The sequence below is a fragment of the Lepus europaeus genome, chromosome 15, assembly GCF_033115175.1.
Source record: "Lepus europaeus isolate LE1 chromosome 15, mLepTim1.pri, whole genome shotgun sequence".
Taxonomy (NCBI): domain Eukaryota; kingdom Metazoa; phylum Chordata; class Mammalia; order Lagomorpha; family Leporidae; genus Lepus; species Lepus europaeus.
The window spans coordinates 833,678-858,656 of record NC_084841.1 but is presented as its reverse complement, the minus strand read 5'-3'; the positions used below and the strand labels follow the sequence as shown (position 1 = coordinate 858,656).

At 67.2% G+C, this 24,979-nt stretch overlaps 1 protein-coding gene across 1 annotated transcript; it reads left to right on the top strand.

Annotated features, from left to right (window-relative positions):
• LPCAT1 (lysophosphatidylcholine acyltransferase 1) lies at positions 1-24,979 on the top strand. The gene is made up of 14 exons (XM_062212182.1): positions 1-147; positions 9,036-9,178; positions 11,486-11,700; positions 12,663-12,775; positions 13,871-13,931; positions 16,416-16,474; positions 16,879-16,913; positions 18,571-18,625; positions 21,006-21,088; positions 22,664-22,789; positions 23,008-23,161; positions 23,557-23,655; positions 24,477-24,618; positions 24,781-24,979. The coding sequence occupies exons 1-14, from the start codon at positions 1-3 to the stop codon at positions 24,945-24,947; spliced, it is 1,599 nt and encodes a 532-aa protein (XP_062068166.1). The 3' UTR covers positions 24,948-24,979.

Here is a 24,979-nt window from a genome sequence, read left to right as displayed (position 1 = left end):
ATGAGGCTGCGGGCGCGCGGTCCCCGGGCCGCCCCCGCCTGCGGCGCCGCCTCCAGCGCGGGGGCCGGCGACGCGAGGCGCCTGGCGCCGCCGGGGCGGAACCCCTTCGTGCACGAGCTGCGCCTCAGCACCCTGCGGAAGGCCCAGGTGGGTGCCGGGGCGCGCGGGGGATGGGCGGGGGGCGCGCGGGCGCGGGGAGTCGCGGCCCGGGGCGGGCGCGGGGAGCCGCGGTCCTTCCCCCGCGGCCGGCGCGCACCTCGCCTCGCCGGGCCCCGCCGCCCGCCCGCGGCCCCGAACCCAGCCCCACACCCCCTTTTGGCGGAGACGCGGCGCGTCCCTGGTCCCCGCCCCTGGTCCATGCGCCCATCCCGCGCGCGGCAGTCCCAGCGCGCCGGGACCCCGGGGCGTCCCCTCCCTGGGCCCGGCGGGCGGCGACTTTGTCTCCGGCGCGCCTCGTGTGCGGGACCTCGCGGGCCTGCGGGAGGCGGGAGGCCCCTCGGGGCTGCGAGCTGCCTTCGGCGGAGAGCGGGTTCCAGCCGCCGGGGGCTGGTGCGTGCCCAGAATCAGCTTCTCCCCCGGGGCCCGGCTGAAGGAGGAGGGGCTGAGCGAGCGACCTCCGCGTGTCCGGCTCAGCGTGGGGCGTGGGCCCCCTCCTCCCCGAGGGACCGACTCGTGTGCGGGGGGCAGCTCCTGCAGCCCCTGGAGGAGCGGGGTTCCCGGCCGCCGCCCCGCGATGCTCCTTGGCACCCCTGGCCCCGGACAGAAGCTGAGAGCAGAGGCTGTCCTGGCCCCCTGGCCCTGTGCTGCCCGCTCCGTTCCGCGGGCTCACGGGTCTCCCCCGTGTCACTCACTCCCTAGGACTCCTCGCCCTCTCTCCTGGCTCTGTGGCCCTCCCACCCTGGCCCAGGGGGACCCTCACCACCTCTAGAAAAAAAGCTGTGCCCCCCCCCCAGGTCCCTGTAGTCTGCCCTGTCCTGCCCCAAAGTGGGTGCCCCCCGCCCTCACGGGAGCAGGGCAAAACCCGGCCAGGAGAACCCAGCCTGAGCCTGCTCGCCCAGCTGGGGGTGAGCTCTTCCCAGGGTCCCCCTTGGGAGATGGGGGGGGTGGGGACTCCAGGTAGCTTTCCCCACAGGACCCTTTTCCCCAGGCTGGCGTTAGCCAGAGAACAGGTGGGCGGTGGTCTCCCCCTTCCTGGAAATGAGGGCTACTTTGTGTGCAGGGGGCGTCACCCAGGCAGCTTGCTACAATTCCTTGTGTAACCATCAAGGTGAGGTTGCTACAGTCCCTTGTGTAACCGTCAGGGTGAGGATTTCACAGTAAAGCTGTGAAGAAAGTGTGGATTCCGGGGGTGCCTGGGACGGCCCCCGTGGATCCTGGGGGTGCCTGGGACGGTCCCCGTGGATCCTGGGGGTGCCTGGGACGGTCCCCGTGGATCCTGGGGGTGCCTGGGACGGCCCGCGGTGGATCCTGGGGGTGCCTGGGACGGTCCGCGTGGATCCTGGGGGTGCCTGGGACGGTCCCCGTGGATCCTGGGGGTGCCTGGGACGGTCCCCGTGGATCCTGGGGGTGCCTGGGACGGTCCCCGTGGATCCTGGGGGTGCCTGGGACGGCCCCCGTGGATCCTGGGGGTGCCTGGGACGGTCCCCGTGGATCCTGGGGGTGCCTGGGACGGTCCTGCGTGGATCCTGGGGGTGCCTGGGACGGTCCCCGTGGATCCTGGGGGTGCCTGGGACGAGGACGATCCGCGTGGATCCTGGGGTGCCTGGGACGGCCCCCGTGGATCCTGGGGGTGCCTGGGACGGTCCCCGGCTGCCCCGAGTCCCCGTGTCCACCTGCCGTGTTGGTTCCAGGAGTGCTGCCCGTGCGGGATTAGCGCTGGGGCCGCCTCATCCCTCCAGCCCGTCTGTCATTCAGCTACAGATTTAGTTAGGAGCTTACACGGTGCTGGGACAGGAAGCAGCACAGAGATCTGGACAGAGGTGTTGTGACCATCTGTCCGTAGCAGCTTTGGCTAAAGCGAGGATACGGATTTGTGCGTGGTGCGGGACTGGATCCTGCGGCTTCGGCCTGGGTTCCTCAGAGTCATGTGCTCCTGTGTGTCCTTGGAGTCATCGACTGGTGACCACACTTCCGTGGGCCCTTGGGTCCTCTCCCTGTGTCCTGAGCAGTCAGGAAATTCCCTTCCTGGAGGGCAGAGGTGCCTCCACTGCACCTGGGAACCTGGTCCTGGATCCAAGCATGGGCTCAGAGCGAGGAGGCTGCAGGTGCTCCCCCCGCCCCCCAAGTCTAATCCAGAGAGGATTATGACACCGGCTGGCCCAAGCCGGGCTGTGCCCTGCCCTGCACGGAGCATGTCACCTGTCCCTCCAGGAGCCCGTCCCAGTGCCTGCCTGGGCTGTGTGGCAGCACCCCCACCTCCCACCCTGGGCGGGGGCCCCTGCCTGAGCGCTCCCCAGCCACAGGTGCAGGCGCTCTCTGCCCCCAGTGCACACGCGTGCACGTGGGGACGTGGGTCCGGATGCCTCTGGACGAAGCCCCTGCTGCAGCCTCCAGCCCGGCCTCTGTGGAGGGGGTGGCCTGGCCCGTGGCTGGCACTCTGAGGGGCTCAGGAGCAGACCCTGAGGGCAGGGGGGCAGTCACACTGCCCTGGAGGAGTCCAGGGAGGGTGTGTGCCCTTCAGGAGGCCGGAGGCGGCAAGGGCTGTGCAGAGCCCGGCCCTCCCTGAGGCCCACGGCCCTCAGCCACCGTCAGACCTGGGCCTGCCACGGTGCTTGCTTCTGCTGCTGCACTGTGGCCCCGGGGAGGCCCGGATTTCTCCAGTGACCTCGGCTCCCGTGTCGGCTGCAGCCCTGGGAGGCAGGTGGGAAGCTGGGGCTGGGTGTCCGGGCGGCGCGGCTGGCCTGTGCGTGCATGGGGGAGCTGCTCACGCGCTGGCTTCTCTGGTTTCTGGAGGGAGACTCGAGGCTGGAAGACTCACTTCCTCCTCTTTGTAGTCTTCTCTCCTCAAGTTGGGATCTAAAGTTTTTCAAAATTTACTTGGGAGGTAAGGAAGTAGAGACGGACAGACAGCTTCCATCCTGTGGTTCACTCCTGAAATGCCCACAACACCCAGGGCTGGGCCGGGCTGCAGCGGGAGCCCGGAGCTCCATCCAGGCAGGGCCGTGCACTTGGGTCATTGCCGCTGCCTCCAGGGGGTGCGTCAGCGGGAGCCCGGAGCTCCATCCAGGCAGGGCCGCGCACTTGGGTCATTGCCGCTGCCTCCAGGGGGTGCGTCAGCGGGAGCCCGGAGCTCCATCCAGGCAGGGCCGCGCACTTGGGTCATTGCCGCTGCCTCCAGGGGGTGCGTCAGCGGGAGCCCGGAGCTCCATCCAGGCAGGGCCGTGCACTTGGGTCATTGCCGCTGCCTCCAGGGGGTGCGTCAGCGGGAGCCAGGAGCTCCATCCAGGCAGGGCCACGCACTTGGGTCATTGCCGCTGCCTCCAGGGGGTGCGTCAGCAGGGAGCTGGGGCTGAACCCAGCCACTCCCGGGTGAGACACGGCATCCCCAGCAGTGCCGCGACTGCTGCCCCACTGCCCCATATCTGGTCTTTAACAGGAGAGTGTGTACGTGCAAGCGTGAGGGGCCTTCAACAAGGTCATGGCAAATGTGCTCTGAAAACACGGATGTTAATGTGTCTTCACAGACTTGTCCCGCCCCCGTCACAGACACACGCGTGGCTGTAGCACCATCCGTCTTACGAGAAGCCCCCACTGTGGCACTAGGTGTGCAGTAGACCAGCACCAAGCCCTTGGGGTTCAGTTCCTGCATGTCCTTGCACTGCCCATGGGGACCCCTGTGTGGGCAGCACCAGCCATCCACTGATTTAAAGTTACTTCTGCAGGCGTCTACACTCGGGGACCAGGGCTCAGGACGGGTGTCCACACTCAGACCAGGACTCAGGACGGCGTCTACACTCAGGGACCAGGGCTCAGGACAGCGTCTACACTCGGGGACCGGGCTCAGGACAGCGTCTACACTCAGGGACCGGGCTCAGGACAGCGTCTACACTCAGGGACCAGGGCTCAGGACAGCGTCTACACTCGGGGACCAGGACTCAGGACGGGTGTCCACACTCGGGGACCAGGGCTCAGGACAGCGTCTACACTCAGGGACCGGACTCAGGACAGCGTCTACACTCGGGGACCGGGCTCAGGACAGCGTCTACACTCAGGGACCAGGACTCAGGACAGCGTCTACACTCAGGGACCAGGGCTCAGGACAGCGTCTACACTCGGGGACCAGGACTCAGGACAGCGTCTACACTCGGGGACCAGGGCTCAGGACAGCGTCTACACTCAGGGACCGAACTCAGGACAGCGTCTACACTCGGGGACCAGGGCTCAGGACAGCGTCTACACTCGGGGACCAGGGCTCAGGACAGCGTCTACACTCAGACCAGGACTCAGGACAGCGTCTACACTCAGGGACCAGGACTCAGGACAGCGTCTACACTCAGGGACCAGGACTCAGGACGGGCGTCTACACTCAGGGACCAGGGCTCAGGATGGGCGTCTACACTCAGGGACCAGGGCTCAGGACGGGCGTCTACACTCGGGGACCGGGCTCAGGACAGCGTCTACACTCAGGGACCAGGACTCAGGACAGCGTCTACACTCAGGGACCAGGGCTCAGGATGGGCGTCTACACTCAGGGACCAGGGCTCAGGACGGGCATCTACACTCGGGGACCAGGGCTCAGGACAGCGTCTACACTCAGGGACCAGGGCTCAGGACAGCGTCTACACTCGGGGACCAGGGCTCAGGATGGGCGTCTACACTCAGGGACCAGGGCTCAGGACAGCGTCTACACTCGGGGACCGGGCTCAGGACAGCGTCTACACTCGGGGACCAGGGCTCAGGACAGCGTCTACACTCAGGGACCAGGGCTCAGGACAGCGTCTACACTCAGGGACCAGGACTCAGGACAGCGTCTACACTCGGGGACCAGGACTCAGGACGGGCGTCTACACTCAGGGACCAGGACTCAGGACAGCGTCTACACTCAGGGACCGGACTCAGGACAGCGTCTACACTCGGGGACCAGGCTCAGGACAGCGTCTACACTCAGGGACCGGGCTCAGGACAGCGTCTACACTCAGGGACCAGGACTCAGGACGGGCGTCTACACTCGGGGACCAGGACTCAGGACGGGTGTCCACACTCGGGGACCAGGACTCAGGACAGCGTCTACACTCGGGGACCAGGGCTCAGGACGGGCGTCTACACTCAGGGACCAGGGCTCAGGATGGGCGTCTACACGCAGGGACCAGGGCTCAGGACAGCGTCTACACTCGGGGACCAGGGCTCAGGATGGGCGTCTACACTCAGGGACCAGGGCTCAGGATGGGCGTCTACACGCAGGGACCAGGGCTCAGGACAGCGTCTACACTCGGGGACCAGGGCTCAGGATGGGCGTCTACACTCAGGGACCAGGGCTCAGGACGGGCATCTACACTCAGACCAGGACTCAGGACAGCGTCTACACTCGGGGACCAGGGCTCAGGACGGGCGTCTACACTCGGGGACCAGGGCTCAGGATGGGCGTCTACACGCAGGGACCAGGGCTCAGGACAGCGTCTACACTCGGGGACTAGGGCTCAGGACAGCGTCTACACTCGGGGACCAGGGCTCAGGACAGCGTCTACACTCAGGGACCAGGGCTCAGGACAGCGTCTACACTCGGGGACCAGGGCTCATGATGGACGTCTACACTCGGGGACCAGGACTCAGGACAGCGTCTACACTCGGGGACCAGGACTCAGGACAGCGTCTACACTCAGGGACCAGGGCTCAGGACAGCGTCTACACTCGGGGACCAGGGCTCAGGACAGCGTCTACACTCGGGGACCAGGGCTCAGGACAGCGTCTACACTCGGGGACTAGGGCTCAGGACAGCGTCTACACTCGGGGACCAGGGCTCAGGACAGTGTCTACACTCGGGGACCAGGGCTCATGACAGCGTCTACACTCGGGGACCAGGGCTCAGGACAGCGTCTACACGCAGGGACCGGGCTCAGGACAGCGTCTACACGCAGGGACCGGGCTCAGGACAGCGTCTACACTCGAGGACCGGGCTCACTGCACCTGCGGCCGTCGGTGGTGTGTGTGGCAGGAGCCGGCATCTGTCCCGCGTGTGAGCTGTGTGCCACTCTCCCCCATCAGCCCCACTGCACAGGCAGAGCTGTGTTGAGAGCCTGCCCGGCTGCTCTGCGAGGATTTGTGAATTCACTTCTTCATAAACTTAAGACTGGTGCTGGCTCCGCCTGCTGCTGTGTCCCGCCTCCAGGTTGAGTGGCGGCTCTAGGGCAGCCTGTACAGGGTGTTCAGCTCTCCCTGGGGTGCTCGTGTGCCGGGCTTGGAGGCCCCCCCCCGGGTCCCGAGTGCCTCGTTCTGATGTCCCCGTGGCGGGCGGTAGGCAGCCCCTCGGCCCGTGTGTGTGTCTCAGGACTCCCTGGGTGCCGGGGACGCTGCCCTGGGGCAGCCGCCCGTCCACCCTGTGGTCCCTGAACTGCCTTGCACCCTGCGCAAGCCTGAACTGCCCAGGGCCCCGCCTTGCTGCAGCCTCCCGCGGGGCCCAGGGCGTCGGGGAATGAAGGACTTGGGCCGTGCGCTTCGGGCTCCCCCTGCGGGAGAGCGAGAAGCTGGCTGAGAAGTGTGGAGTCACCAGGGTGGGGTCCTGGACGTGGGCGCCCGCCCGAGGCAGCTCACCTGCTGTGCCACAGCCCCTCCCCAGGCTCAGCGGAGGAGGACAAGGCCTCTACGTGGAGTTCCTGCAGGGGTCCCTGGCCCCTCCCCCGCTGCACCCCTGGGGCTGCCTGTCTGGACTGCCTGCAGCTGCCTTTGGGCACAGAGCCGGCGTCCTGGGACTCCCTCCTGCGGCACTGTGATTACAGGTGCACAGAAGTGGGTCAGGCGTGGCAGGGTCCCTGCAGCTCTGAGCAGGGATTTGGGGCCAAGCCTCGTTCCTGGGTGCTGTGAGTTCCAGCCCAGAAACTCCGCCCCTTGTCCGACGTGGGAGCGGTGAGCGAGGTAGCAGAGTTCAGTGAAGAGAGAGGATGGAGAGGGTACACGTGGCCGGCCAGGCGGGCGTCTCAGGAAGGAGCCGAGAGCCGGCTCTGCACTCAGCCTGGGGTCTTTATGGATCTGGCTGTGGGTGATTTCCCCCCACCCCTGTGCCGAGTCCGGGGTACCTCACAGTCGCCCGCCCGGAGCGGGACAGGCGAGATGCCCTAAGTTGCCCCCAGGGAGAGGGCTGGCCCACCCCGCGGGTGAGCACAGGTGGGACTTGGATATGTGGATGCTGGTGTGCTTCCTGTTCCCCACACAGAAATTCCCGTTTTCCTGCTGCCCGACACGCACGCCCGTGTACGTGCACACACAGGCACACACTTGCTCCCGCCTGCCTGGGCACCTGTCTGGAGCCAGGCCCTGCCCGACGCCGGCCCCCAGCAGGCACTGGCAGCCGTGGCAAATCCTGGCTGCATTTGGTTTCTTGTGGGCTGCAGAGGGGACTCAGGCCTCACGGACAGAGCTCTGGTCCCCAGAAGGGGGTCCTGAGGAGCCTGGGAAAGATCTGACCGGAGCTGAGCCAGCCCGGGGGAGGGCAGGGGCTTGGGGGCCGCAGGGGCTTGGGGGCCGCAGGGTCAGAGCCGTGCCCCCCCCCCCACTGCCATGTCCTCCAGTCCGTGAGCGTAGTGACTCATGCCTGAGCTTGCGCCCACCCATTGGCCCTCAGCTGGACTCCTGCCCGGGGTCTGAGGCAGGCAGTGCTGCAGGTGGTGGGGCCCCCAGCCCAGCACAGTCACCCAGACGCACCTGCTGTGAGGTCCACTCATTTTCCGTCACGCACGCTTTTGCTCATCCCATGCGCCAGCGGCCAGCAAGCACCCAGGCCTTTTCCCACCATGCCCTCCGCCCCAGGGGCCACAGGGGTTGGCCTTGGCACTGGGTGAAAGGTCACAGGTGTGGTGCAAAGAGTACTGTCCAGGTGTGGAGGGCGGCTCCCCCTCTGTGACCTGTAACTGGCTGTGGGGACAATGGCGGCACTGGTGTGGGTCGGAGGGTGGGTGGCAGTGCCCAGGGCCTCCTGCAGGGCCCTGCTGGCCAGTGGCCACCTGGGAAGGGCAGTGTGGCCTCGGCCACCTGAGGGGTGAGGGCTTCCAAGGTGTCCCCTCCTGTGGCCTGCAGGGCCTGGTCCTCCCTAAGGGATATGTGAGGGGTGTGGCAAACGGCGCTCCCTCCCAAGCCTCAGGAGTTGGGGGCTGTTTGTCCCATGCTTCGACTGCCCTGTGACATTGGGGTTTCGTCTGCTGAGCAACAGGTGGGCGTGTGCCGGCTGCCTGCCACCCGTGTGTGACGCCATCCCCAGGCTGGACGGGGCTGTGGTGGGAGCAGGGCACTGTCAGAGTGACCCTTGAACCTGCAGACCATCCCCTTACAGCTCTCAGGTGGAGGCAGGGAGGTGGGGGCTGCAGGTGCAGGTGGTACTGGGGCAGCTGGCTGAGGCGGGGCCAGTGTGCCGAGCACTGAGTCCCAGGGCTGGCTTCTCCTGGGTCATTCCACGCTAAAGGTCAGCAGGGAGATGGACAGGATCCCTGAGTGGCGATTCCAGAACCATGCAACCAGGTCCCCTGTGACGCTGAAACCTCCCCCTCCCCAGGTCCCCTGTGAGGCTGACGCCTCCCCCGTCCCCTGTGACGCTCAGCCCCCAGGTCTCCTGTGACGCTCACCGCCCCAGGTCCCCTGTGACGCTGACACCTCCCCCTCCCCAGGTCCCCTGTGACGCTCACCCCCCAAGCCCCCTGTGATGCTCGCCCCCCCCCCGTGACACTCACCCCCCCTCCCCTGTGACACTCACCCCTGTCTCCTGTGAGGCTCGCCCCCCCAGGTCCCCTGTGACACACCCCCCATCCCCTCTGACACTCACCCCCGTCTCCCCAGGTCCTCTGTGACGCTCACCCCCCCATCCTCTGTGACGCTCACCCCTGTCTCCCCAGGTGCTCCTCATGACGCTGACGCTCTTCCCTGTCCGGCTCCTGTTCGCAGCCTTCATGATGCTGCTGGCCTGGCCCTTCGCGCTTGTGGCTTCCCTGGGACCTGCTGACAAGGAGCCCGAGCGGCCCCTGGCCTTGTGGCGCAGGTGAGTGCTTGCTGGCAGGTGAGCGCTTGTAGTACGGGTGAGCGCTTGTGGCGCAGGTACGTGCTTGTAGTACAGGTGCGTGTTTGTGGCACAGGTGCGTGTTTGTGGCACAGGTGAGTGTGGCGCAGGTGCATGTTTGTAGTACAGGTGCGTGTTTGTGGCACAGGTGCGTGTGTGTGGCGCAGGTGTGTGCACCTGGCAAGGTGAGCGCTTCCTGGCGGGCGCTCTCACACTGGGGCGACACGGCCAGCGGTTGTGTGTGGCTCTCGGGGTTTCGTGCCTATTCCTCAGGGCCCTGTCCGTCTTCCCCTTCTCTGTCCACCTCCCCCTGGGCTTCCTGCTGTCCACGCTGCTGGCCTGAGGCTGGCCAGGCCCTGCTCCGAGGCTCTGTCTTCAGGACGCTGTGGGCCTCGTGGCGTGTTCCTCAGCTCCGCCCTGCCGTGGCTGCCTCTGGTCTGGAACCTGCTGGGCTCCTTGCCGCCCACAGCTGCAGTCAGAACTTCGTGGGCACCCGCACCTGGCCCTGTGCCCTGACACTTCAGCCCGTGGTGCTGGCTGGGCCAGTGCGGTCCCCCCAGGCTCCCAGCTGAGTGGACGGCCCTGGGACCACGTGACGCGGACCTCACACCCATCAGGTCCCCGCACCTGCACCTCACGGGACCATGGGCCAGGGGCTCATCTTCCGGGAGCGAGCAGGCCTCGCCCGCGGGCTTCTATTAGAAGTCACCGAGGTTGACACCGGAGTCGCTGTTTCTGGCTGATCTTGGCCAAGCGGAGGACCCAGCCGGGATCTCAGACGGGGCCTGGCAGCCGAGGTGGGCGGCACCTGCGCCCTGGTGCCCCTCCCAGGCTGAACCCCGAGCCGTGCAGACCCGACTGTGGGGGGACCCCCGCGGGCCCCAGAGCGCACAGCGGGCCCCTGTCGGGGCTGAATCGGCCAGGGCCACGCGAGCCGGTGCTAGTAGGAGTGCTGAGGTGTGCCAGGTGTGCTGGCAGGATTTAGGCGACTTAAAGGTCACTCTGCTCGTAAAACCAAGGCTGTGATGCCCTGCGTGGCCTGGGGCTTGCCCCACCCGCCTCTGTAAACAAGTTTATTGTGATATTGTGACTGCCAGCCCACTCCTGTGTGTCCTTCCCACCTGACGCCCCCTGGGTCCTGCCATGCCCTTGGCCACGCCCGGTCACCTTGGGGAAGGGGTCTCCTCCCAGGCACAGTGTGGGAAGCCCTCCTGCCGGCTCTGCTGGGACCGTGTGGGGTCACCAGCGGCTCTTGGTTCTTGGCTTTCTGGGTGTGCATTCTTGAAGAGCAGGCTGTGTCCTGTGGTTCCTGTGTGGCGTTGGTGGGTCACCAGGCGGAATAGCAGGGCCAGCGTAGCCCCAGACATGCCTTTGTGGTCGAGGCCGTGGCCGCTGGTTTGGTCAGAAGCCCGGTGCTCAGTGGCCTGGCTTTGGCCACGCTCTGGTCTCCATCTGCTCCACTTTGCCTGGGCTGACCCCTTCTCTTCTCCATGGGACCCTCACAGGAGCGCAGACGCACCCAGGCCGCTGCCCCTCCCCCAGGCAGCCCCTGCCTCAGGCTCTGACCCCCCCACACACCTGGGTTCAGGACAGTCTGACCTCTGGCCTCAGACTGGCTCCACTTCCTCCTCCTGGACGTGGCCCCAGCCGTGGCCTCCTGGGTCGGCCTCTCCTGCCCCCTTCAGCTTTGAGCCCTGAGGCTGCCCGGCAACCCCCACTGCCCCGTCCCTGCCCTGGGCCTGGGTGTCCTGTGTGCACATCCGTGTCCCGATTCACTTCCTGTGGACGGGCTGGCGTGGCCGGTCGCTGCTGGCTTTGCCGCGGCTGGCACAGCTCTCCAGAGCTCCTGAGGCCGCCGTCCCCGTGGAGGCTGCCTGGGAGTGGGATTCTCCGAGAGCTGTGGGCTTCAGTCGGCGCCTCCCAGTCCCCACGGCTCTGTGCCGCGTGCCGAGTTCTCGCCGTCCACCGGGAGAAGTGGGAAGCCGGTCTCTGCTTCCTGGGCTTGTCCCGCAGGATCCAGGGCCAGCACTCCTCGCCCTGGTCCCACACGTGTGTTGGACGTTGAGGGTCCGTGTCCATTAAATGACAGCGTGGTGGCAAACATGTCACCGAGGCCGAAGGCGTGCCACGTGCCCATGCGTGCTGGGAAGCCACATGTCGTCTCCGTGGCACAGCGGCCGTCACAGAGCCCGGATCCCTGAGCGCGGCGTGGGGGAGGCTCGGTGCTCGCTGGTGCCGATTCCAGGGCCTCCCGCGCCGCCCCTGACCAACTCTGCCCCTGTCTTGCAGGGCTGTGGACTTCCTGCTGAAGGCCATCATGCGCGCCATGTGGTTCGCCGGCGGCTTCCACTGGGTGGCCGTGAAGGGGCGGCGGGCGCTGCCCACCGAGGCGGCTGTCCTCACACTGGCACCACACTCCTCCTACTTCGACGCCATCCCCGTCACCATGACGATGTCGTCCATTGTGATGAAGGCTGAGAGCAGGGACATCCCGATTTGGGGAAGTGAGTGATCCTCTGCCCCACCCCCACTGCAGTGAGAGCCCCCCCCCCCGCTGACTCCTCCCCCTGGAATGAGTGACTGCTCCCCTTGGAGTGAGTGACCCCCCGCTGCAGTGAGCGACCCCCCGCTGCAGTGAGCGACCCCTCCCGCACCACCCCCCAGGTGCACCCCCAGCCCCGCCCTCTCCATGAGCAGGGATCTCCTGGAGTGGGGACACAGACATTGGGGGCGCAGGAAGTGCGGAGCCTGAGCCCCACGAGTCTGAGGTTGCAGACTGTGCGGCTGCGAGGCTGGGGAGGGTCTCCTTCCAGTGCATTCTCTTTAGAAGGCTCCAGGGGGGTGTAGACGTGAAACACCCCCCGTGAGGGGCAGGAATGCTGGGAGCCGGGGCGGCCTGGGCGGGGCCTGGGGGGCGGCTCTCCCCGAGGACACTTTTATCAAAGTCTCCCACATTCGTCCTCCCGCGGGGGTCAAGGCTGTGCAGGGTCCTGGGGCTGCCCATGCAAAGCACTGTGGGAATCCATCTGCCCACCTGTGTCCTGGCTCACGGTGCCGGTCAGCAGCCTCCAGCCCCTCCCTGGCCACTGCTGTGGCTGGTGGTCCCGGCGTTCCTCTTGGCATCAGGATGCCCCTCCTCCAGACGGCCTCACCTCTGCTCCGGCATCAGCAAGCGAAGGGGGTCCGTCCCCAGAGCCAGCATTCGGGCTGCGGCGCAGTCCAACCCACACGAGCTGTGGGGCCCCAGCCACGCGACCGGGGACATTCACACCCCTCCGCTGTCCACAGGGGTGGCCGAGGACTTCCTGCTGCCCGCCCCCGGCCCTGGCCCCTGCACACTCACTTCCTGCAGGGCTTCACTGGGGCTTGGGGGTTTTCCTGATCTGATCACCAGCAGACGCAGACACGCAGCTGGCCCACCGGTGCAGCCGGAGCCGGCCTCCCACACCGCCTGCCTCTCTTGCAGCCCTGATCAGGTACATCCGGCCAGTGTTTGTGTCCCGGTCGGACCAGGATTCCCGCAGGAAGACCGTGGAGGAGATCCGGAGGCGGGCACAGTCGAAGGGGGCGTGGCCACAGGTACAGCGCCTCGTTCCCAGCAGAGCGGCCAGGACGCTCCCGGGTGCCGGGTTTTGCCGCATTTTGCTTTGTTTTTGCTGAGCGTGCGAACCAGGGACGTGCTGAGCGTTGGCTCGGTGCTCCGGGGTCTCGCGTCATCCCCTCGGAGGCGGCTCTGCCCCCGAGCGGGGTGCACCGTCCCAGCCCACGGTGCTGGCCACGTCATCCGTGCTGGGTTTGGCCGACTTTTTTTTCTAAGATTTATCTATTTGTTTGAAAGTTGCAGAGAGAGAGAGTCGACTCTCTTTTTCAGCTGCGCTGACATCGAGAAGCTGGGGGTCCACGGGGCTCACTGGGTGCTGGCTGCCGGGGAGACCGCAGCGGGTGGCACCGGCCACTGCCCCTCCGCCAGGGCCTGCCCAGCTGGGGCCCTGCCGGCTCAGCCGCGTCGGGTTTCGAGCCGCGCTTTGCCGTGTGTGGGGGAGGCTGAGCTGTGATTTGCGTCTCACCCGTCCCTGTGTGGTTCCGGGGCCCCCACTCCTCAGAGACCCCCACCCCGCGTCCCCCCGCTCTCCCCCGTGATTTTCTTGTCTTTTTAATTGGAAGAGTGGCAGAGGCAGAGGCGGGGAGAGAGGGAGATCCTGCATCCGCTTGCTTACTCCTCAGGAGGCCTCAACGGCCAGGCCAAGCCAGGAGCCAGGAGCTCCACACAGGTCTCCCACGTGGGTGCAGGGGCCCAGGACGTGGGCCATCTGCCACTGCTTCCCCAGGCCACAGCAGAGAGCTGGATGGGAAGTGGAGCAGTCGGGACTTGAACCAGTGCCCATGTGGGATGCTTACCCGCTGCACCGTGGCACTGGCCCCTCCTCTGTGTTGCTACATGTGTGCGGGCGCCTGAGCTGCTAGAGCTGGTAGTGCGTCTCGCTCGGGGCTGGCGCCCAAGGCGCAGTGGCTGGAGAGGGCGCGTGCTGGGCACTGATCCTCGAGGCTTTGATGAACCCGGTGGGCGGGGGGTGGCCGTGGCCATGGCCGAGCAGGCGCTGGCAGGAGGCAGCTATGGGGTTGGAGCTGGGCGGGGACCACCTGTGGTTTCAATGCTGACTCCTCCCCTTCTAGATAATGATTTTCCCGGAAGGAACTTGTACGAACAGGAGCTGCCTAATCACTTTCAAACCCGGTAGGTGGCTTCGCCCCGGTGCTCCTCGGGGTAGGTGGCTTCGCCCCGGTGCTCCTCGGGGTAGGTGGCTTCGCCCCGGTGCTCCTCAGGAGAGCCCTGTTAGGGAGGGGTTGGCTGCGTGTCCGTTGTGAGCGGGGCCCTTGGCGCCCTGGGAAGAGCTGCATGTAGTCTGAACATGAGGGGCCTGGGGCCCCCCACTCGGAGCGCTGCCTTCTGGGTGGTCCCCCAGAGCCCCATACCACTGCTGTGGCCCTCGACGCAGACCCCCACAACAGTCGCCTGGGGCTGTCCGGGCCAAGCCTCTGCCCTTAGAAGCCCCTGGGTGGGTCGTGGCAGTGGGGGCAGGGGAGGGGGCCCTGCAGGGCCTTCTGGGCAGAGTCGGCTTGGGGTCTGCAGCCCTCAGGAGAATCTACCCTGGAGGTCCCGCGGCTCCCAGGGGTGGTGCCAGGCTCCGAGGCTCAGCCCTTGGCTCCGCCCCAGGACCCAGGAAGTACAGCGGCCCCTGCTGCCCGTCAGGGTGGAGCCTGGCTTGGTCCCCTGGCTCTGGGCTGGCCGTGCTGGCCGTCCTCCCTGGGGTGCCCTCAGTGTCACCAGCCCCTTCCTGGGAGCCTGGAGGACACCTGAGCTGCACAGGTCACTGTCACTGTCACCTGCTCGTCGCATCCAGGCCTGAGGAAGGCCGCAGCAGCAGGGACCGTGGGAGGCACCAGCACCCTGGGTGCCCCGGCGGGAGCTGGACACTGCGCACAGGCCGTGTCCCGATCCCCAGGGTGGTGCGGGGCTCTGCTCTCCACAGTGCAGGGCCGTGGGGAGAGCCTGGGGTGGGAGGGGGAAGGGGCTCTGCTCGGCCGAGCGGCCCTGGCCTGGCCACAAGGGTTCCTGGGCATGGAAGGACCCTCCCCAGCCCGCCCCACTGTCCGTGTCAGATCCACAGTGGGTGCCCGGTGCTGACGGCGTTCAGACCACGGGGCAGTCACTCACGCGGGCATCGCAAGTGGGATTCCCACGCGGTTGGACTTGGAGGCCTCCGGGGCCTTCCCAGGGCCCGCGGTGTCTGTCGGCCAGAGGCACCGAAGCCGGGGGAGCTGCCGCCTGTGCCGGTGTCAGGCTCGGCAGGGACACGCTTCCTACTGAGATGGCGTCTCACGGCGAGCCTGATGCCGGCCTGGGCTTGGGGCCTGGCGACTCCTCTCCCGCCTCACTCGGATGTGAGCGGCCTGTGCAAACGCACGCGTCTCGCCTGCGTTCCAAACTGGAAACGGACGGAAGACCTGGGTTTTGACGGTGGCGTGCAGTGCAGACGGGTGGTTAAGCCAAGGCAGCCAGCGCCTCCCAGGGCTCCCTGGCCCCAAGGGGAGGAATCCTCTCAGCAGCGCCACGCACCGAGGAGGCTGGACCGGCTGCCGGCGTGCCCCTGCCCGTGCCCTGCCTTGTGGGTGTGGGGCCAGCCTCCGTCCTGGCTCACGGAGATGCTGGCCCAGCTCCGTGTGCAGGTTCCTGTGTGCGAGGTGGGGCCCCAGCCTGGCAGGCCCCGGCGCTGGGAGTCTGGATGCTGGGCCGCAGGGGGACAGTCGGCTCAGAAATGCAGCCCTGACCCTGGTCCCTGGCCTTGGGCCACCATGGAGGAGTGACCGCAGGGACAGAGATCCTGGCAGCCCCAAGAGCAGGCATGGGCTTCATTCTCCCAGGAGCCTCTGGGCAGGACTGTCACCTGAGCCGCAGGCCCCAGAGGTGGCCGGGAGACCGCCCTCGGAGACCCAAAACCAGACCTGGCACTGACCCCAGGCAACGCACGCTGCCCCTCAGCCAGGCAGGGGCATCCTCCCAGAGTGTCCATCACGTTGTAAAATCTGGGTGCTCCTAATATGGGTATTTTCTGGGTTTATTTTAAGCCTTTACATAGAACTTAAAATAGAAACAGAACTCTGTAAAACGTGTGGCTCCTTGCCGGCGGCCGTGCAGGGCAAGTGAGCGTGGCCAGGCTGGGCAGCGCGGTGGGCCTGGCGGGCAGCATCCACCGTTCACACGGGAGCAGGGGGTCCCCAGGTCCCTCGCTGCAGCTCTGCCGTCGCCAGGGCTTCTCCCCAGGTCCTCGGGAGCCCAGCACGTGGCTGCTCAGAGAGGCAGGTGCAGGTGGCCCTTGCTCACTGTGGCCCATCTGGTCCATCCTGGACCGTCCAGGGCCAGGCAGAGCAGACCCTAGCCCAGCTGGGTGACAGCCTGTGGGTGACGGGGACCCCAGTGCAGGCGCCATGGCTGCTGTGCAGGGTGTGCAGGCCGTTCAGAAGTGCCTCGGCCGGGAAGCTCCTGCGCCGTGTCTCCCGGAGCTGTCACCGGGGCAGTGGCGCCGCACTTCCCCGGGCGTTCACAGTGGTGCAGGCGTGGGGGTGGCCTGGGCAGAAGACCTCACTGTGCCCAGGGCCTATGTGAGGGGCGCAGGCGAGGACCTGCTGCCCCAGGAGGACAACGGCTCTTTCCCTGCAGGCGCCTTTATCCCCGGAGTGCCCGTCCAGCCCGTGGTCTTGCGGTATCCAAACAAACTGGTAGGTGTGTGTGTCGCAGGTGTGTGTGCCATGTCGTGTGTCCCGGTACGCGCAGGGGCCCCAGCGGAGCATGTCTGGTGGGGAGTAGGGATGTGGACGTGGGGGGGCAGGTGTCGGGCAGACACAGTGGTTCACACATGTCGTACACGTTGGTGTCCGGGGCCGCGTGAGCCGGGAGGCAGGAGAAGCAGGCGTGGGCTGGGTCCTGGGCAGACGTGGGGTTGTGACCTCTGAGGCGACAGATGAGAGTCCTTGGGGTGCACAGCCTGGGTCCTCTGGGGCTCTGGGGACACGGGGGGAGCGACCTGGGGGAAGACAGAGACCCAGCACCTATGCAGCGGCAGGGGAGGGCAGGACGAGCACGCTGACTGCAGCCACTGTCGCTTCTCCTTTCTCGTCCACAGGACACCATCACGTGGACGTGGCAGGGACCTGGAGCGTAAGTCGGACACCACGGTGCCTCTGTGCTGCCGCCCCAGTGGCTGCCGTGGGCGGACCCACTGCATTCCACAGCAGCTGGGTTCAGTCCTTTGTGAGGGCTGACGGCCCCCGTGGGGCCCCGGGGCCCCTGTGGACACCTGTGAGGGCTGACGGTCCCTGTGGACACCCGTGAGGGCTGACGGCCCCCGCGGGGTCCCTGTGGACACCTGTGAGGGCTGACGGCCCCCGCGGGGCCCGGGGTCTCTGTGGACACCCGTGAGGGCTGATGGCCTCCGTGGCGTCCCCAGGGCCCTTGTGGGACACTGTGAGGGCTGACGGCCCCTGTGGACACCTGTGAGGGCTGACGGCCCCCGCGGGGCCCGGGGTCTCTGTGGACACCCGTGAGGACTGATGGCCTCTGCGGCGTCCCCAGGGCCCTTGTGGGACACTGTGAGGGCTGACGGCCTCCCCGGGGCCCCTGTGGACACCTGTGAGGGCTGATGGCCTCCGCGGGGTCCCCAGGGCCCTTGTGGGACACTGTGAGGGCTGACGGCCCCCGCGGGGCCCGGGGTCCCCTGTGGACACCTGTGAGGGCTGATGGCCTCCGCGGGGTCCCCGGGGCCCCTGTGGACACCTGTGAGGGCTGACAGCCTCCGCGGGGTCCCCAGGGCCCTTGTGGGACACTGTGAGGGCTAACGGCCCCCGCGGGGCCCCTGTGAACACCTGTGAGGGCTGACGGCCCCCGTGGGGCCCTGGGTCCCCTGTGGACACCCATGAGGGCTGACGACCCCCGCGGGCCCCGGGGTCTCTGTGGACACCCGTGAGGGCTGACGGCCCCCGTGGGGCCCTGGGTCCCCTGTGGACACCCATGAGGGCTGACGACCCCCGCGGGGCCCGGGGTCCCCTGTGGACACCCATGAGGGCTAATGGCCTCCGCGGGGTCCCCAGCGCCCCTGTGGACACCTGTGAGGGCTGATGGCCCCCGCGGGGCCCCTGTGGACACCTGTGAGGGCTGACAGCCCCCGTGGGGCCCTGGGTCCCCTGTGGGACCCCTCCTGCCTTGTGTCCGCTCAGCAGTTCCCTTTGTTGCCTGGTTGTCCCTGTGTGGAACCCGAGTCCCAGGCAGCCCCAGTGACGGGCACACGGCACAGACCGTGCTGGGGAGGGTGGCCCTGCTGCTGGAAGTGGGTGTGGTCGCCGGGCAGCCTCCCGCTTGCCCGGGTGTCGGGAGCAGGACGCCGGGGGTGGGGGGGTACAGGAGGGCTGCTTCCCAGAGGCTGGGCCAGGCTGGGGGCACTGGCCTGGCTGGGCCGACAGTGCAGAGCGGGCACAGGTGCCAGGGAGGAATACAGGCGAGGCGGGGGTTGGGGTCTGCAGATGACTTCTGCCTCCAACTCCGGCGAACGGAGTAACCTCTGCTGAGGTCAGGAATTCAGAGGCCGGGCCCGGGAGACCACCGAGGGCCTGAGAATCCCCAGGTGCAGCCATGACAGGGCAGGTGTCCGAGCTGGGGAGAGCCGGCGTGGAAGGGGCCGGGGAGAGGCAGCAGCCGCGCCCTCACACCCTGCAGTGACGCCGGTGCTGGGTGGGGGCCGCGGCCGCGGGAAGCCGGGAAGCCAAGAGGAAGTGAGATCCTGCGGTAACCAACGCCAGGCTGTTCAATGTGTCGTCTGTAGGTTGAAAATCCTGTGGCTCACCCTGTGCCAGTTTCACAATCAAGTGGAGATCGAGGTTTGTGTGGATGCGTGTTGAGCAGCATGTACGTCTCGGGTTGCATGGTGTCATGGCGGCACAGCACACGTGCAGTCATGCAAGTGCCGTGTTGGGGACGGGGACTCTGTTACTGCGGCTTACAGGTGCCGTGTCACACTGAGATGTTTGCGGACGGCTGCTTGTGACACCTGTATCCATGCAGCGTCGTAGTCACACCGAGAGCCGTGTGGACGCGATGTGTCACAGTGAGAGCCGTGTGGACGCGGTGTTGTGTCACAGAGCTGTGTGGACGCGGTGTTGTCACAGTGAGAGCATGTGGACATGGTGTTGTGTCACAGAGCCGTGTGGACGCAGTGTTGTCACAGTGAGAGCCATGTGGATGTGGTGTTGTCACGGTGAGAGCCGTGTGGATGTGGTGTGGTCACAGTGAGAGCTGTGTGGACGCGGTGTTGTGGTCATTCCAAGAGCCGTGTGGACGCAGTGTTGTGGTCATTCCGAGAGCCATGTGGACGCGGTATTGTCATGGTGAGAGCCGTGTGGACGTGGTGTTGTGTCACAGAGCCGTGTGGACGCGGTGTGGTCACAGTGAGAGCTGTGTGGACGCGGTGTTGTCACAGTGAGAGCCGTGTGGACGCGGTGTGGTCACAGTGAGAGCCGTGTGGACGTGCTGTGGTCACAGTGAGAGCCGTGTGGACGCGGTGTGGTCACAGTGAGAGCCGTGTGGAAGTGGTGTTGTGGTCACTCCGAGAGCCGTGTGGACGTGGTGTTGCAGAGCTGTGCCGAGCGCTAAGGGCAGGGTGCGTGGTGTCTCGCTGCGGCCTGCCCCGTGTGAGGCTCTGTCCTGTCTCTCTCCTTGTGTTTCCACTCCTCAGGGTTCCTCAGCAGAGGCTTCCGGATTCTATGACTTTGTGTCTTGTGTGATTTTTTTTTAAAGATTTACTTTATTTATTTGAAAGAATTACAGAGAGAGAGAGGTAGAGAGAGAGGTCTTCCATCTGCTGGTTCACTCCCCAGATGGCCATAATGGCCGGAGCTGTGCTGATCCGAAGCCAGGAGCTTCTTCCAGGTCTCCCACACAGGTGCAGGGGTCCAAGCACTTGGGCCATCTTCCACTGCTTCCCCAGGCCACAGCAGAGCGCTGGACCGGAAGAGGAGGAGCCGGGACTTGAACCTGCGCCCATATGGGATGCCGGCTCTGCAGACCAGGACGTTAACCCGCTGCACAACGGCACCGGCCCCTCTAGCGTGACTTTTGAGCCATTCATTTAGGGTCTTGAATGCGCGGGAAGCTAACATTGTTCTACTGCCGCTGGTGTACCTTAAGGGCACGAGAACGGGGCACGTACTCGGGGGGCCTGCTGCGGTTTTTGGCTGTATTGTTACCTGACACTAATTCCGCTGGCCGCGTCCTGCTCCGTGTGTCACAGACGGGAGCCCTAGGTCGAGTGACGTGCCCCGCCCTCCTGCTGCTGGCCTGCCGCCCGCAGGTCTCCAGGCCCTGACTCCACCCTCCTGGCTTACCTGAACAGCTCCAGGTCTGCAGCCGAGTGCACAAGGAATAGTTTTCTCTTAAAACTGGGGTGCTGTGCCTGCACCTGAAAGTTACAGGCGAGTCTATGTGCAGCTGTGTGTTCGGTGGGAGACTTCTCCCAGCAGGCATTGCAGAGTGATGCTAACACACAGGCAGGCTGTCATCGGGCACCTGATTCTGTGGAAGATGCGCCACTTGCCATTGGTGCCAGGGCTGCCGCCCCTGCTTCCCAGCACAGCCTGTGGGCTCCTCGTGGCGGGCGCGGGGGCTGCTGCCCGGCCCCAGGCCACAGAGCCGGGGCATGCGTGTGCTCCGCCCAGGGCCTGCCTGGTCCTCAGTGGCCCTGCAGCCCTGGTTCCTAACTGTGAGAGCTGAAGAGAAACCCGAGGGCTTTGCAGAATTCCCGCGAGACTCAGCGAGATGCTGCTGTCCACGTGAGGGCCCCTGCGCGCTGGGTCATTTGGCAGAGTGGCCATGCGTGAGAGCGGGAGTATGCGGGACAGCTGATGGGACTTGGGGATGTTCCCGTGTTCCTGAACGTCGGCACTGCAGGAAAGGGAGCTAGCGATGTCGTCTGCCTCTCCTGTCTGCACGGTGCACATGTGTGTGCATCACACGTACTCTGGGTTGAGTGTGCACTCGCGTGTGTGGTACAGGTGTACATACAGCACCGGCATCATTGTGGGTGCGTGCGTGGTGTGGGTGTGAGTGCGTGTGTGTGCGTTGTGAGTGTGCACGTGTGACAGTGCTGAGCGAGGTTCTCAGGACAGAGCCCTGACAGCTGTTTGCCAGCCGTTGTCAGCGGTGGCCCTGGGGGGCTGGTGTGCGTGACGCCCATGGAGTGACGGGGCTTCTTCGTGTCCTCAGTTCCTGCCCGTGTACAGCCCTTCCGAGGAGGAGAAGAGAGACCCCGCCCTGTTCGCCAGCAACGTGCGGCGCGTCATGGCCGAGTGAGTGAGCGCGTCCTCCCCGTCCCCGTGTGGGGCCGGCGTCCCCCGCCGCGGTGCTGCCGAGGCCACGGCGAACGAGCTGTGCGGGCGCCGCCAACAGGCAGTGCTCGGTTCCCTGAGGACCGTGGCCAATCGGCGTGGGTTTCACCAGCTCCGGTCCTGCCCACAGCCACCGACACCACGCTGCGAGGGTCTGGCGCAGCACCGGCCTGGACAGGATTCGGGGCCTGGTGGTCCTCGGCCCCCGCGGTCACCAGGGCTCCTAACCCTTCTCACTGGCTCCGGTGCACGGGCCGGAACCCAGGCCCGGCTCTGGTGGCACTGCTGCAGCCCCCGTCTGTGTGGCCACAGCGCTGACGGCTCCTGCTCCCTCCAGTCCCTCCCCAGCGACGCCGGGGCAGCGTGCGCTCCCCAATGCTGGCCCTGGTGGAACCGGCTTTGGCGGCTCCGGTGACCCCGTGACTCAGGCTCGGCCGAAGGTGCCGCCTGGCCGCCTGGCCTCTGCCCTGGCACACGCCGGGGCGGGCGGTCTCCGAGTTCCAAGCAGACGGAAGACGCTCTCCAGGGCTGGAAGTCTGAGTTCGCCCTCCGCGCAGTGTTTCTCCGTGTTCAGTCTCCGTCCAGGCCCCAGGCAGGCGAGAGTTCACAGAAGTCCACCAGAGGTCGCCAGTGGGCCTGTGGAGGGTGTAAAGCCACCTGTTGACAGAGGCACAGCTGTGCTAAGACAGCCAAGTCGTCCCCCCCCCCCCCCCCGCTCCTGCCGCGCACGCCCCCCAGTCGCTGTGTGAGCCCCTGGCAGGACCCAGAGCCCAGGGCCCTGGCCTTGTGCCCGGCTGGTGCAGCCAGCGAGGGTCTTCTCTTGCTAGTGGGACCCGCGCCCCCTCCCTGCCAGCCTGTGTGTTCCCTGTGCAGAGTGCAGCCGCCAAGTTCCCGTCAGCGTCCTGGGAGGGGCGTGTCCCAGCCCTGGGCACAGGAGGGAAGGCTGAGGCCAGCCAGGAGCCCCACCTCCCCCCAGAACACGGGCCTGGCCGGTTCCTGGGGCCGGCACCAAGCTGTCCCGTGCCTTCCTCCAGGCTGTGAGCTGTGTCCCGGTGACTCGGCCGCAGGGATTCCTGGGGAGTTCTGCTCGCTAGATTTCCTGCACAAGCAAACGTGGCTTTCACGCAGGCCAGGCCCGAGTGCTTGGGGCTGAATGGGAACCCTGACCCTGACCCTGACCCTGACCTCGCTCCTCTGTGGCTCATGGTGCCCCCCGGGGCTCTGCACGCGGAGAGTGATGTTCCGGGGCTCTGGAAGGCCTGCCGCTCGGGACTCTGAGCCCTGGGTGGAGCGGCTGGGGTTTGGGTGCCGCGTCTCAAGCGGGGGCCCCCACGTCCCCCGTCTTCCTCTAGGTTCCCATTGCTGGTCAGCACAGGGGCGCCCGCTGTGTGCTGCAGGTGGAGCCAGGCGGGCGCCCGTGTCTTGCAGGGCCCTGGGCGTCTCGGTGACTGACAGGCGGGGGCCTCTCTGCCCCGTCACCCCAGGGGCACGGGGGGTCCGGCCGAGTGAGCGAGCACGGGCGCCCGTGTCTTGCAGGGCCCTGGGCGTCTCGGTGACCGACTACACGTTCGAGGACTGTCAGCTGGCGCTGGCGGAGGGGCAGCTCCGGCTGCCCGCGGACACCTGCCTCCTGGAGTTTGCCAGGCTTGTGCGGGGCCTGGGGTGAGCGCCATGTTCTCGCGCGGGAGGAAGCCAGCCGCGGGGTGGGGAACGGTGGCCCTACTGCCCCTCGCTTGTTTGTTTTTTCAAAATACCAACCTCAGGGCACACGGTGCCCCGGAGCTGGGCGCTGAGGGCCGTCCGGGGGACAGAGCCCGCCCCCGCCCGCAGGAGCCGTCCCGAGGCTGTGACCTGCGCGCCCTGCGGTCTCGCTGGTTTAGGCTGAAGCCAGAGCGGCTCGAGCGAGAGCTGGACAAGTACTGGGAGCGCGCCGAGACGCGGCATCGTGGCAAGCTCAGCCTGGCGCAGTTCGCCGAATGCCTGGAGGTGGCCGTGTCACCCGCGCTGGAGGAGCTGTTTGCGCTGTTTGACGAGGTGGGCCCCCGAGACCCCTGGCTTCCCTGGGGGACGTTTGGACCATGGATGGGGGACCTGCCCCCCATGAGGAAGCTCCACTTCCCCATCATTCCTGGCGGCCAGCACGCCTGGGCTCTGGGGCTTTTCACTCAGGTTCCACCGTCCCCACGTCCCGGCCCTGCGTGTGTGGGGTCTGGGACAGTGCCGTCCTCCACCGGAAATCCCTCGGGCCTGGTCCTGCCCAGGTGCTGGCGTGGCCACACACAGGCCACGTGCTGAGCCCCTTCGCCCTAGTCCCGCCTTCCCAGTGAGTGACAGCAGGGCCGTGGGTGCCCCATACGTGCCAGGGTGGGCACCAAGGCCTCCGTCGGCGGGAGGGCCGAGCCGCTGCTGAGCGAGCGTCTCCCCCGCAGGGCGGGGCCGGCGAGGTGGACCTGCGCGAGTTCGTGGTCGCCCTGTCGGTGGTCTGCAGGCCGTCCCGGACCCTGGACACCATCCAGCTGGCGTTCAAGGCAAGTGCAGCCCCGTGCGCGTTGGTCTGTGGGGACCGCGACCCCGCGTCACCTGCCCGTGGGCTGGAAGGCGTGCCCTGCACTCCAGGTCCGACCACGCTCGCAGGAAAGGCACGGAGCTGCGGCTGAGGCGGGGGCAGGGCCACAGATCTGCCCCCTGCCGCAGCACGTCCGACACGCAGGACGCACACGTGTGTGCCACCCACTGGGGTCGCAGCCCTCTTCACAGCGACCCCAGGGCCGCCCGCGCTGCAGAACGGGTGCCACTCGGGGGGCCAGTCTCAGACCCTGACGCCAAGTCCAGAAGCCGGCTGCCTCTCTCGCTGCCCAGCCGGCCCCGGGGACCCCGCCCCCACCCCCCACCCACCCCCGCCCAGCTCCACAGTCACCGCCTGGGATCTGGCAGGCGCCCCCGGGGCTCGGCTGCCGCTTACACAAACAGCTGCACAGAGCCTGGCTGTCCTCCCGCTGGCCGGGCGCGGCTGCCCGGGCAGGGCGGGGACACCGCAGCAGGGCCGCCCTCCGCCGCTGGCCCTGCCCCAGACGCCACCTCGCAGGGTGTGTGGGAAGCTGTCAGGCGGGGGGCCATGTCTGGTGCACCTGCCTGTCCCCCTCGTGTTTGGCAAAGTCGCCAAAAGCCGAGCAGGTGCTGGCTGCCCCGCGGCCACCAGGGGGCGCGCGCCGCCCTCGGGTCCAGGCTCGCTCTCCCTGCCCAGGGCCCTGGCGGGCACCCGAGACCCGGGGGCGCGCGTGCAGCCCCGGGCGCAGCCGCGTGTGCGGGGAGCCGGGGCGGGCCCCGCCTGAGCCGCCTGGCCTTGCAGGTGTACGGCGCCCAGGAGGACGGCAGCATCGACGAGGACGCCCTGTCCCGCATCCTCAAGACCGCGCTGGGCGTGGCGGAGCTCGGCGTGACCGAGCTGTTCCGAGCCATCGACGCGGGCGACAGCGGGAGGATCACGTTCGGTGAGTGGGGCCCGCGTGGCCCTGCCCGAGCCCCGCCCCTGCCGTGAGCCTGCGGGCCGCGTGCCCTCCGCGGCTTAGGGTTCCCGGAGCAGGAGCAGCTGGGGGGCGCCCGCAGGGTCCACGCCCGCGCCCTGCACCCACGCGGCCACCCTGTGTCCGCAGACGACTTCCGCAGGTTCGCGCAGGCGCGCCCGGGCTTCGCGGAGGAGTTCCTGCGGCGCGAGCGGACGCCGGCCAACGGCTTCTGCGCGGACTTCGGCGTGGACGGCGTGGACGGCGTGGACGGCGCGGGCCGCAGGCGGAGGCCGCCGCGCGGGCAGCCGGACTAGCGCGGGGAGGCCCGGGGAGGCCCGGAGCCGCG